The 13,906-nt window shown below is 39.3% G+C and overlaps 1 protein-coding gene across 8 annotated transcripts in view; it reads right to left on the bottom strand.

Moving 5' to 3' along the window:
* erfl3 (Ets2 repressor factor like 3) overlaps positions 1–13,906 on the bottom strand; it is a 112,380-nt gene that overhangs the window by 5,859 nt on the left and 92,615 nt on the right. For all 8 annotated transcript variants that reach the window (XR_012392022.1, XR_012392024.1, XR_012392025.1 and 5 more), the window contains exons 3-4: positions 2,396–2,511; positions 1,275–2,299 (exon numbers count right to left, since the gene is read on the bottom strand). Coding sequence is in view for 2 of the 8 variants with exons in the window: in XM_073925883.1 (XP_073781984.1) it covers positions 1,275–2,299; positions 2,396–2,511 (1,141 nt within the window). In the remaining 6 variants the exon portion in view is untranslated. The remainder of the gene's footprint in view (positions 1–1,274; positions 2,300–2,395; positions 2,512–13,906) is intronic.

Raw genomic sequence — 13,906 nt, 5'->3', positions numbered from 1 at the left:
GCTGCGTACGCACAAAAACTTTGCGTACGCCAGGTTTCACGCTCAGTATCGCTCACGTTTAAATTTACTAACGATGAACTGAACGTGGGAATGTGCGCAGCTTCACGGCCGCTTTATGGCTGGCGTACGCACATTTTTGTGCGCGTGTGTTTTATTTCCATTGGCGACTCCTAGAGGCAGTTGTGTTAAATTGCTCTCTACAAAGTGTCTGAGCCTTGAAATGGCAGCTGTATTGGACGGGTTCATCTAGCAGGTATATAAGGTTTCCATACCATACAGTTGGCCAGCTAAACATTAAAGCGCAATTTGCAGCGGTCGCCTGTTTTCCCAATGTAATCTGAGCTATCTACTGCACGCACATCGCTATAAAGACACTATCTGAAGATGAATTTGCATGCGTGAATCAGAAACATTTCCATTCAATAAATGTGCAAATAAAATATGATGCACAAACTTATTAATGATTCCAACTTGTCTTTCTCGTGATAAATAGTAAATCTGATATGTAGCGGGGAAAAAAGAAGAAAGAGTTCATCAGACGATGGATTCGAATCGAGTTCATGCTCGAACGTGTCAAAACATGTTAACATGCGTCTGACGAGCTGCGCCACTGAGACTTTTAAGGGTACTGCAACATTTTACACCTATAAACCACACTATATCTTTTTAAATTCACTCAGTGCGATGTTCAGACCCAACTGCGTTAACTGTTTCAGCTAAACTCTCCCACTCTATTTTTTTCTTTTGTTGTTAATTCCGGAGAACAAACTTGCAAATAACACTGCTTTTCTCCGGTCTACCTCCGTAAGCAGCACCTCCAATTCACATTCTGTTCAAAGTTTCTCTTCTTGCTTGCTTTTGCCATTGCTTTTTCGTTGGGTTTTGCTAAAGTAGAGTCATTAGCATATTCATACGGGGGAGGAGGCAGGGAGGGGTTTTGTGCTCGTGCATGTTGCGCTCAGTTTCACATTCATTCGGATGTAAAGAATATGCGTGAGATTTGGTGTACGCAGTGTTTCATACATCTGAATTTTTTTCTGCATACGCACAAAGCTGTAAATGTGCGTACGCAGAAAAAAATTCAGATGTATGAAACACTGCGTACGCCGAATCTCATGCATATTCTTTGTTCATTATTCTCAATGTTTTAGTATGATTTCCACGCAAGTCTTCGTACATGAGGCCCCTGATAATTTCAGTTTTTTAAAACTGCAGGAACTGATCAAATTGCGCAACACAAAGATAAAAATAACAAGAAAATAATTTCTGATTACCTTAATCTTGGGCAACCCAGCGCTGTTTAGGGAGCCAGTTGAGGAGGAGTTGGACACCAGTCCTGATCCGCTGGCTGAACTGAGGTCACTGCCAAATGACAACGACGAGCCTAGACCGGATGTGGATGTGGAGGACAGCGAGCCCTGGCGACCCTGACCGTCACGCTGTTTTCTGCCCAGCGGAGGAGGCTGGAGCTTGAACTTAAACGGTGAGTGGTGCTGTTCCTCGCTGAGGTGGTGGTGAATAGGGTGTGCGTGAGGCGGTGGTAAGGTGGAGTGATGGCTGTTAAGCACAGAGGGCCTCTCGACAGGACCACGGTCGCAGGCCTGGGGTCCGGGCATGCCTTTATCAGGGCGCTGAGGCTGAGGAACGATGATGTTTGGGTAATGAAAGAAGGCACGAGGACTCAGGTGGTAGTTATAGACGCTCTGAGTGTGAGCTTGCAAGTAGCGCTGCATGTCCTCAGGGTTGAAGGAGAAGATGGAGCCAGGCATGGGGGACAGGGTAGGAGAAGGTGTGTAGGCCAGGTGAGAGCCTGGCGTCATGGAGAGTGCTGGTGATAGAGGTGGTGCCAACAGGCCTGGTCCTCCTGGACCGGGCAGAGGTGAAACTGTGAACGGTGAGAGAGGCTCAGGGTGTACCCTGTGTCCACCAACATCTGACACTCGATGACCTGTGTGACCAGGACCACCGTACATCCTGAACATAGCCTCGTGAGACAGACGAGGGTGAACGGCACCTCGGAATCCGCCTCCTCCTCTCTCAGCCACTCTTTCCGTCACTCTCTCCTCTGACGCACCTCCGTTTCCGTCCTCAATCTCAGAGTTGACAGAAGTCCCATCACTACAGTCGGAGACAGATCCACGGGCGATACGGCGGCCATTGAACATCCCAGGACTGCGCAACTCTTCACTGCTGGGGGAACGCAGCACCTCGGGCACCTGCATCTCTGACGGAGTGGATGGAGGGAAGCGGAAATGTGGACCTGTAGGCACTGGTGGAGCACTCTGAGGGACAGCCGCTCCTGCAGAGAGACAAACACATGAAGAAGAGCAGGTATTAGTCGAGCTTTGTTTTACGATCTACATAAATGTGTGATATGTGGGTGCTCTATTTGTACCTGTAGAGCCCATGTCAATGAAAGGGTAGTTGACCAGGACCAGCTTGTTGAAGTTGAACTTGTAGGTGAAGCGTTTTCCTTTAGTTTTATGTAGAATTCTCTTGTTGTAATAATACCTGCGCACACAAAAAACAGAACACATCAGCCCACACTAAAAATTAAATCTTACCGAAAAATAAAGGTTGTGATGTAAAAATAAATGAGAAACATTTAAGATTCTGTAAACATCCCACTTTGGTGTCCACATCAAATTATTTTCCACAAGTTATTTCATACACACAAAACAAAATAAATGGAACGTAAAAATGTCTACTTGAATGTTTAAAATAATTTGTTTGAAAATAAAATGTCTAAGTATGGTTGAAATAATGTTTCATCAGCATTCAGTATAACAGATATATCCTATCATTTATCTTAGTCCATTTATTAATCAGGGGTTGTCACAGCGGAACGAACCGTCAACTTATCCAGCACATGTTTTACACAGCAGATGCCCTTCCAGCTGCAACCCAGTACTGGAAATATAACAGATGTATTTATGTAAAAATGAAACTTATTCTAATCTGCACGCATTAAAACATTTTTAATTGTGATATTATACCCAAGGTCCACAAATTGGGATCACATACAAATGGAAGAAAACAAAATAAATCAACAAAAAAACAAAACAACGAGGAGCAGATGATCAGGTGCGCGCATATAAAGGTAACTGGGTTGACAGGTTAGAGCAGAGGTGTCAAACTCAATTTCTGGAGGGCCGAAGCCCTGCACAGTTTAGTTCCAACCCTGCTCCAACACACTTACCTGTAGGTTTCAAACAATCCTGAAGGACTCAATTAGTTTGATCAGGTGTGTTTAATTAGGGTTGGAACTAAACTGTGCAGAGCTGCGGCCCTTTTGGAACCGAGTTTGACTCCTGTGGGTTAGAGTGTATATTTAAATTTTTTTTATATATATATATATATACACACATAAAATGCATAATAGTAAAAAAAATATTATAGGTCACACATATCAATAAATGCTGCAAATAACAAATGGAAAGAGTGACAATGATAGTAATGTATTAATAGATATAATGACAATGAAAAGGCCAACAGTAATAATAACAATGACAACAACAATATTAATAATGATAACTATAGCAAGTACTACATCAACTGCTACTACAGCAATTACTAAAGCCTGGTTTATACTCGATGCGTACGCTTGTACGATTGGGTGCGCGCGGCAAATGTGACGTCATCGCGCAGTTTGCGGATGTTCGCTTGGGGTGCGTGTGCCATGATTTCAGCTGGCAGTGCGTAGGGCATTTTTTGAAACTCGAGCGAACAGTGTGCGCGGCGCCACAACTGATTTAAGTTGATTATGAAACACTCTGAAGAGATTTTGTCTGAAACAGTGGGACTGGACACACATCTTTACGACCCGTGATCAGAGAGATTACCAGATGATCAATAATTCTTGTGTGGAAATTGCAACAGCTGTGAGAAAGGAGAACGTTTTTGTTAAACGGTTTGGGAAAAACCTGAAGGATAAGTTTATTAAAACCAAAAGAGGCCATAGGAAAAGTGGAGACCAGGTACACAATCACAGAATATGTTTTCGCACCAGTCATAGGTTTTACACTGATGTATTTTGTTTAATTTTGAATTTAAAACAATTTAATAGTTACAAAACTAAAATGAAGACACAGAATTATTTTTGATAACTGGAAAGGAATATTTAAACCCATCGGTTTACAATATACTGATGCCCGGTTTTTCTAGGCTTTATTGGTGAAATCACGTTGGATCATCATTGCCTTTTTAGCATAAGTAGAGGACAGAAACTGTATTTTTTCGTAAGTGTGCTTTTTTGCTTTTATTTTAGCAATAATAAAACATATATTTGTAGAGCAACACATGTTCTGTTGTCATTAATTACAAATTAAGAAAATGTTTTTCCACCAGTCATAGCTTTAACACTGATTTATATATTTGTGGAGCGGGCTAAATCTAAAAAAGAATCTTTTTCTAAATAAAACTTTTTTTTTTTTTTGCTTTCATTCTTGCCATAATAAAAATATATTTGTAGAGCAACTCATGTTCTCTTGTCAGTAATATTTTAATAAACTTTAAAAGGTAAAGCTGTCCGAGATATGAACAAAAGCAAGTGATGCACCAAAGTTTGATTTAAAAAAATCTTGAATGGTTAGAAAAATGCTTTTAATTGTTAAAATAATATATAAAAACTATATAAAATAATTAGTTAAAAAAAATTAACGATATTATGATATAAAGTAGTTCCAGAAACTTCCTAATTCTCTATTTATCCGTCTGATTTCACGATGGGTTTCTTTTGACCACCCTCTGTTGTTTTAAAGAATATCACAAGGGCGAACGCGGCAAGTATAAAAGCCTTGTCCGTTTTGCGAGGTGAGTGATACGCAACCAGGCGAAAGTATAATTCCAGCTTAATGCTACTACAAAAGCTGCTACTACTACTACCACCACCACAACTACTAATAATGCCACCTCAGCAACCACAACTTATTAAAACATTTAAAAGAAAATGTGATAATATAAAATTCAATTCTTTTAAATAATCTAGTGGTTTAAAGGATAGTGGCTGATAACATATCATTTTAAAATGGGCCTGCATTGTGGTCCTTAAATAGTTTTTTGATATCATAAAATGACGCCAGTCTTGACACTATATTTTGGTATATAAACATTAGGCACATTCAAACCAAGACTGAAAACACATCTGTTTAGCTGTGCCTTTACTGAATGAGCACTGTGCTGTGTCCGACAGATTGCACTATTATTTATATTTTTTCTAATTTTTATTATTTGATTTTATTTTTATTTTACTTGTTTCTTTTATTCTTGTTTATGTAAAGCACTTTAAATTGCCACTGTGTATGAAATGTGCTATATAAATAAACTTGCCTTGCCTTGCCTTAGAAAAACTATTGTAACACAAAATAATTATTTTTTAATAAATCTTAGATAAAATATAAGTGCCTTTTTTGGCTCAGAAAAAATAAAATGGGGAACCGTGTTTATGTATGTATGTATGTATGTATGTATGTATGTATGTATTTATATAAAACATGTTTATATAGAATAATCTTGAGTGCAGTATACATACGACATTCCAAATTAATCTGCTTAATCCCAGTTCATCAGGCAGAAAGGAAGGAAAGAAACATTGCGATGTGTGCTTATTTATAGAGCTTGTTTATCCTTATGCATACATTTGAGTGATGGGGGGTATTGTTAGGACAGCTCTGGTCACTCTAGTTCCAGTTTATGTAACACTATAACCCACTGATAAATTCTCCTTCCTTAATCCCATTATATAATCCCATTCTCTCTCTCTCTCTCTCTCCTCCTATCTATATATTAACCTTTGTCCTCCCCTAGCTCTTTACATAACATCTCTCCTTTCCTCACAACCCTCCATCCATTTATATAACTTCAATAACATCGCATCTTTCTTGCAGACCTGCACATGTATGTGTGTAAATCCCTGTGACAGCGATTCATCTTGAACCTAATAACCTTTGAGCCACAATCTGTGAACGGCATGTTTCAAGGAAGACGCTGACATTGAGCTTTTTGAATGCACAGAGGATATATTTACTTGCATTGTACTTGTCTGTGTTCAGGTAGTCTCGCCTATAGAGATTAAGCTGAGACAGACACAACTATGGTCAGATGAAGACATGTGAGGAGTGTTTCAATTATTTAATGTGTTTTTTTTTCCTCACTCAAGTTTAGACAAGCAGATTTTTATTGTCCCATCATCACCCAACCAAAAGTGTGTCCTCTTTTCATACGCTAAATTTTACAACTATAAGCAAAGACAGTAGGGCTACACAATATTGACTAAAATGGCATTTCAATATTTCATTTTTGGAAGTGGTGTTAAAGAGGCCAGCAGGGGACGCTCAACCTGTGGTCTGTGTAAGTCCTAATGCCCCAGTATAGTGAAGCGGACACTGTATACTTTCTGAGAGCCCCGTCTTTCGGATGAGATGACAAACTGAGGTCCTGACTCTCTGTGGTCATTAAAAATTACATGGCACTTCTCGTCAAAAAGTAGGGGTGTAACTCCGATGTCCTGGCCAAATTCCCTCCATTGGCCCTTACCCATCATGACCTCTCAATCATCCCCATCCACCGACTTGGCTCTATCACTGTCTTTTCTCTTCACCATTAGCTGGTGTGTGGTCCTGTGCCTGCAGTCACATTATCCAAGTGGATGCTGCAAACTGGTGAAGGTGTGGAGAGACCCCCTCCCCCCCTCATGATTGTAAAGTGCTTTGGGTGTCTGGTCATACACAATAAATGCCAATAGAAATACACATTACTTAGGGAGCTTTCACACTTGGTTCAATTGCCTGGCCCATACCCAAGTTCGATTGTTGCCCCTGGCCACCTTCTCGGCTGGTTTGTGTTCACACTGTCTTTTTTCCTTACTTGCGTCATCGAGCTGCTGTTGTCTGTACGGTTGTTGCTAGGTAACTCTTTCTGGCGGATTCAGGTACAGTTTGGGGTGCGCACCCGGGTTCAGAAGACACGTTCACACTAGCTGAACGTACCATACTTTGACGTCAAACGAACCCTTGTGCGGACCAAAAGTGCTAGTGTAAAAGCACCCTAACTTACTTTTTCAGCAATATACAGTTGAGGGCAAAAATATTAACCTTGTGGAATATATATTTTTTTCCCTATGAAGTCTCAAGTGATATTTAATAGATCAAGGACATTTTCACAATATTTCTGAACATATTTTGTCTTCTTTGTCTTATTTGTTTTATTTTGCCCAGAAAAAAATCTATTATTTATTTAAAAAAAACATTTAAGGTCAATATTGGCAAGGAATATAGTTTTTAATAGTCTACAGAACAAACCACAGTTATATAATGACTTGCCTAGTTACCCTAACCTGCCTAGTTAACCTAATAAAGCCTTAAAATTGCACTTTAAGCTAAATACTAGTATCCTGAAGACTATCTAGTTTAATAGTATGTACTGTCATCATGGCAAAGATCTTCTATTACTATTAAAATACTATTAAATTAGTAATTATCAATTAGTTAATAAAACTATTATGTTTTCAAATGTTGAAAACATTTTTCTCTCATTTAAACAGAATTTGGGGTAAAAAAAACAGAATTACAGTTTAACAGGAGGACTAATGCTTCAAATTTATATTAGGATAAGAAATGCATTTTACTAGATGGATTTAATCATTCTATTTGTGAAAAATTCCTTATTTCAGAACGGTTGGGGGGATTTTTATAGGGTTATGAATGTGCATAAATTATTATAGACATAAAAATTGTGCTTTATAATTTTTTTGGGAAGTCTAAATGGCAGTTGGTCATAAATATTGAAAAATCAAATGCAAAATGACACTTCGCAGTGTCCACTATGTAAATTAAATGTAATTAATCTTTGTGAAAGCTAAAAATGTTTCTTGATGCCTTAAGCTCACTTGAAATGTTCACAGTCACACACACACACACACACACACACACACACACACACACACACACACACACACACACACACACACACACACACACACACACACACACACACACACACAAAAACAAACAAATGCAAATGATGAACTTTAATTCCACAAGGGTTCAACCTTGCACTAACAGTCCCTATAAACTGAAAGTTGCAACTGTTATTTTTTTACCGTTTAGTGACTCATTTCCTAGAGAAACAGAATAATAAATAACAAAACAGTGGGCGTGGCTTATTTTTCTACTGCAAGCTGATTGGATGTAGTAAGTTAGGCATTTCATTCAGAAAGATCAGGAAAAGGGTTTGGAGACATTTATTACAGCATAACAGACTCCTCCTCACCATTTCTGCTTGTTGTCAAAAATTAAAGTGAAGAGGCGTGGTTAAACATGTAAGCCATGTCCAACTCCTGAGATATACGTAATCTGACTATTTAACTTTTAAATAAAACAGGACGTGCATTTTCAGATTTTAATTTTAGATTAGAAGTGCAAACTATTTATTTTATTTTTTTTATGACATGCACAGATGAAATGTTCACCACAAAACTGGCAATGTGAGCTAACAAAATCATATGGTTAGTTTTGATTTCTCGGTGACTTTAATCTACAAATGACATGCGTTCCAAACTGGCTCCTGGTCAACTATTATATCATTATACTTGACATCGAAGATCCTGCGATGTGATTTTTGCAGATGCACACATTGCGATACCAATACCGAAACGATATATTGTGCAGCTCTAAATGACAGATATATAAGCAGGTGATTAGCGATCATGTGATTTCAACGCTAACACTAGGCGAGATATAAATATACTTGAGACAGCTGTGGATTAGCATGTCTAGCAAATACACCAGCAGCAGCAGCGTTTGCATGGATAGACATCCAGCTCACACAATCCACTTACTTCTGCACTGTTTGGCTGGAGGTGGTAACCTGAGTTTATATGACGGATGACGGATGAAGAGACCCTCTAACGATGACATCCTGAACTGTGCCGGCCCAATCAACAGGCCAAAAGTAACACTCATTTCAGGGGTTGTCAGAGATGACTGCTTCTTAGAAAAAGTCGCACGATCTCATCAATGCATACGCTTTCTATATAACACGAGGCTGGTTTTAAAGGCAGAGGTTGAACCTCCTTGAACCGCTGAACATTTTCTATGGTGAAAAGCTGTGTATAATTATATACTCTGTGTGACAGTATGTGGGTGGTTGTTGAATTGTCAATTTCTGCAATGATATTATGATTTATGACGCTTAAAGATGAAGAATGTATTTCCTTGAATTTATATACATTTTAAAAAAAGCATTGAAATTAAACTTGTATACACAATGTCAAATACAATGTTGGTTTTTAAAAACCTTGACCCCAACACCAGAGTAAAAACACAAATTAAAAGAAAAAAAAGTTTTGTAATGAATAATTTGGTCACTTTTAAGTAAAACTAGATAACCTAAGTATTATTAATACTTGACGTTAACCTGCAAATATCCTTAAAACATTATTATTATTATCATATATTTTCAATGTCAGTAACTTCAATACAAAATACCCTCTGAAAACATCCAAACTACTGCTACAATGACAGCAATATCTGAAAACATTTAAAGCAACATCTGAATGACATCCTTGCAAATGCCTGAAAACATGTCTAAAACTACACTTTCAGAGCCACGCGTTTCAAAAGCTGTACATTTCTACAAACTTGGTAACTTGGCAATTCGTAACGTTTTGATCTAGAAAGGATTCGTATGAATTTATACGATCTCATTCGTACAATATAGTAAGATTTGCACATCCTCCCAATGATGGTTGGGTTTAGGGGCGGGGTTTGGTGCCACGCAGTGCTTAATTTGTAACAGATCTGGCATGTTACCTGAAAATGAAGAGATGTCGTGCTCAAAAGTGGAGAGTGGGGGATTGGAGGTGGGTTGGGGTTTGGTACGGTGGCCGGGAAGTGCAAAACAACATTACAAAGTTTGAAACACTTTTACAAAGCTTGAGACAAATTTACATTTTGAAAAACATTTTTACCTATCATCAGACACAATTACATAGGAAAAACTATTTTACAAAGGACGAAACAAATTTACATTTTAGAAAACAAATTAACAAGACGCAAAACACTTACAAATCCCGATACAAATTTACAATGACAGATTCCCTACGGAAAGGGAATGTACCACACCCCGGAAGTGACGTAGAATGTACCACACACCGGTAGTAAACCGAAATGTAACACACACACTGGAAAATATCAATAATATCCAGCTCGTGTGTGACTTTGTAGACAGTTTTCCACATGTCTAAAGCTATAAAAATCATGGTTCGACAAACTGCGATAAAACATATAAGAGCTATTCTGAGAAAATATCAGCGTGAGAGTGCATAGAAACAATTGAAGCACGGCACATGTTGACTGATAAGATACCAAAACCGATCTCAACCCGTACACCGGAGTAGCTCAGTTGGATAAGTCGGTTGATACTCGTGAAGAACCTTTTGACTTGGGTTCGAATCCCGTTGATGACATGTCAATTATAATTATTTCTTTAGATTAATTTTGGTTTATGCTGTTCTGCCACACAAATATTAAATCAACAATGATACACTGACACCACGTAATAAGAATCTTTATTTGGTATGGGCATGTTACTGTGAAAAAGTGACGAATCTGCCAATCTGCAAACGTGAATAGTTTGCACATCTGAAAAGGGGCCTCAGTTAACACGGACACCAGTTAAACCATAACACAGGCTTCTTTCAGTTTACTGTGACTAGACATCATGTTCACGATTACAGCGTACAAGTGGATCTCGTAAAAATATTGAACACATTGATGCAGCATGTCTGGTGTTTCCGTCTGGTCCGCGTCCTTTATAAGCTTTAAACACTGACCACACGCAAAGCAAAACCGTATTAAGCTGCTCATGTGTTTGCCATAAAACGGGCAAAACAACCCTCGACCGCTGTCCATGTTCGGTCACCATAAACTTTGTTTACGCCATGTACTCCATAGCGCGATTTTACCTCGCTCACCAGCAACAACAACAACAACTTTCCCCGCGTCACTACCGGTGTGTGGTACATTCTACGTCACTTCCGGGGTGAGGTACATTCGCTTTCCGCAGGGAATCTGTAATTGTAAATTTGTTTCGTCCTTTGTAAAATAGTTTTTCCTATGTAATTGTGTCTGATGATATGTAAAAATATTTTTCAAAATGTAAATTTGTCTCGAGCTTTGTTAAAGAGTTTCAAACTTTGTAATGTTGTTTTGCACTTCCCGGCCACCGTAGTTTGGCGGTGTAAAGCAGAATAAAGAGCGGGGGTGGGGGGTTTGTCGAGGATGAAAGTGAAGAGGGTTGGGGAGTCGCGGAAGAAAGTGAAAGTGAACAGCGGACGGGGAAGGAGGTCGGTTGAGGAGGGGGATCAGTAAAATGAGATGACAGATCAGGTTTCAGAGGTTCTGGCATAAATTAAGCCCTGGTGCCATGCCTCCTTTTGGACAATTTCGTACGACTGAATTTGTACAAATTCATACAAACTAGCCATTAAACTGACAAAATGTAAAATAGTTACGTTTCCACGTGAGATCAAGTTGAACATCACAATCATTTATTTCCATTTTTAAAATAATAGACATTCTTACTTGACTCTTAAAGCCTCATTCACACTACGAGCGACTTGCAGCTAAGCAAAAAGTGGACTAAGCCAGACTCAAGATGGATTCAAAATATGGTAAAACTCAATTGTTTAAGGGTAAAACCTGATTCACACTACGAGCAACCGTTCATTTCAGTGGAGAATGAGTGACTATATATATAGACTTTTTCTGATTAAAAAAATAACCAAAAAACTAGCATTTCTCATCTCGCGCGCACGAACCTGCTTGTACAACACTGGAATACATACCATCCGTTCGGCCGGCCGCATACTGTCTAGTTGCAGGAGTTCAAATATTTCAACTGATCCGCAGCTCAATACAAATTTTCCGCATATGGAGATGAACAGAACTTCACGCAGCTACCGGACTACTCTACATTGGAAATGAATGTCTTCCGGTCTGTCACTTGTCATGTGCAGTGGAAAGGAGGCTTTAGCGACCAGGTGGGCGTGCCGAGTGAAGCGACAAAGTTGATTATCCTTCAACTTTATGCAAGTTAAGAGCAGCTTTACTTAACCTTTTTGTCTTTTTGACGCAACATAAACAATTTTATTGTTTAATTGTTAAATATAATTTTATTGATATATCTTAAAGTTATACTTTGAAACATAACTGTATTTAAAAGAAGTGCTGCCCACCACACACACACACACACACACACACACACACATACACACGTGCACCCACTCCCTCAAACACACTTTAAAGAGCATTTGAACTGACTTCAAAGCACAAGAAAGGATTCTTTGAGCGTCTGCATCTAGTGCCAGTGACCCTCCTTCTGACTGCCACATTCACTTACACACCTGCAAACACACACACACACACATATACATGCTGGCGGGAGCACAATGGACAGAGCCAAAATGAGCACATTTTAACAGAAGCAGGCAGGCAGGCACTAAATGACTTTAGGTGGTACAGTTGAGCAGGTTTCCAGGAAACAATCAGATTTCACTGGGTTAGGACTCGGATTAAACGGCAGATTATTAAAAGCTCTCAGAGTCAATATTCTGTGACTGACGGGAATATAGGAGCTAAACAAACACTGCGCCGATTCCTGGTATTCACAAATCAGGGTCTGAACAGCCAGCTTTAGAAAAGACGCGGAATGAAGAAAGAAGAGAGAGAGGAAGAGGATTATTAGACCGATGCTGAAGAGGTGCATTTTGCTGTTTTTCCCCCCTGTTGTATGTGTACTTGTTGCGCTGGATGTGTGAGGACCAAATGTTCCACGCAACTTAAAAAGAAACAATGAACAACAAAAATGTATGGGGGGACAATACATAACAATCCTAACAAGTTACTTACTTACTGTCTTGAATTATCCATTCATCACAAATATCTAAAAACAACCTTTAATATGCACATTTCTAATCAGCCAATCACACTTCAGCAACTCAATGCATTTCGGCATGTAGACATGGTCAAGAAAATCTGCTGCTGTTTATTTCTACTGCTGAGTATTTCAGAAACTGCTGATATGCTGGGATGTTCACGCACAACCATCTCTAGGGTTTACAGAGAATGGTCTGAAAATATTCACAGAGCAGCATTTCTGTGGGCACAAATGTCGTGTTAATGCCAGAGGTCAGAGGAGAAAGGCCAGACAGGTTCGAGCTGATAGAAAGGCAACAGTAACTCAAATAACCACTCGATACAAAAGAGGAATGCAGAAGAGCATCTCTGACCACACAACACGTCCAACCTTGAGGCAGATGGGCTGCAGCAGCAGAAGACCACACCGGGTGGCTCTCCTGTCAGCTAAGAACAGGAAACTGAGGCTACAATTGGACAATAGAAGATTGGAAAAACTTTGCCTGGTCTGATGAGTCTTGATTTCTGCTGCCACATTTAGCGTCAATAACATGAAAGCATGGATCCATCCTGCCCTGTATCAACGGTTCAGGCTGCTAGTGGTGGTGTAATGGTGTGGGGAAGATTTTCTTGACACACTTTGGTCCCATTAGTACCAACTGAGTATCATGTCAACACCACAGCCTACTTGAGTATTGTTGTTGACCATGTTCATTCCTTTATGACCACAGTGTACTCATCTTCTGATGGATACTTCCAGCAGGTAACACACCATGTCATAAAGCACAAATCATCTCAGACTGGTTTCTTGAACATGACAACAAGTTCACTGTAATCAAATGTCCTCCACAGTCACCAGATCTCAATACAATAGAGCACTTTTGAGATATGGTGGATTTGCATGATGAATGTGTAGCTGACAAATCTGTAGCAACTGTGTGATGCTATCACATCAATATAGACCAAAATCTCTAAGGAATATTTCCAGTACC

The sequence above is a fragment of the Danio rerio genome, chromosome 16 (assembly GCF_049306965.1).
Source record: "Danio rerio strain Tuebingen ecotype United States chromosome 16, GRCz12tu, whole genome shotgun sequence".
Classification (NCBI taxonomy): Eukaryota; Metazoa; Chordata; class Actinopteri; order Cypriniformes; family Danionidae; genus Danio; species Danio rerio.
The sequence above is the reverse complement of the archived record's forward strand: the minus strand, read 5'-3'. Positions and strand labels throughout refer to the sequence as shown.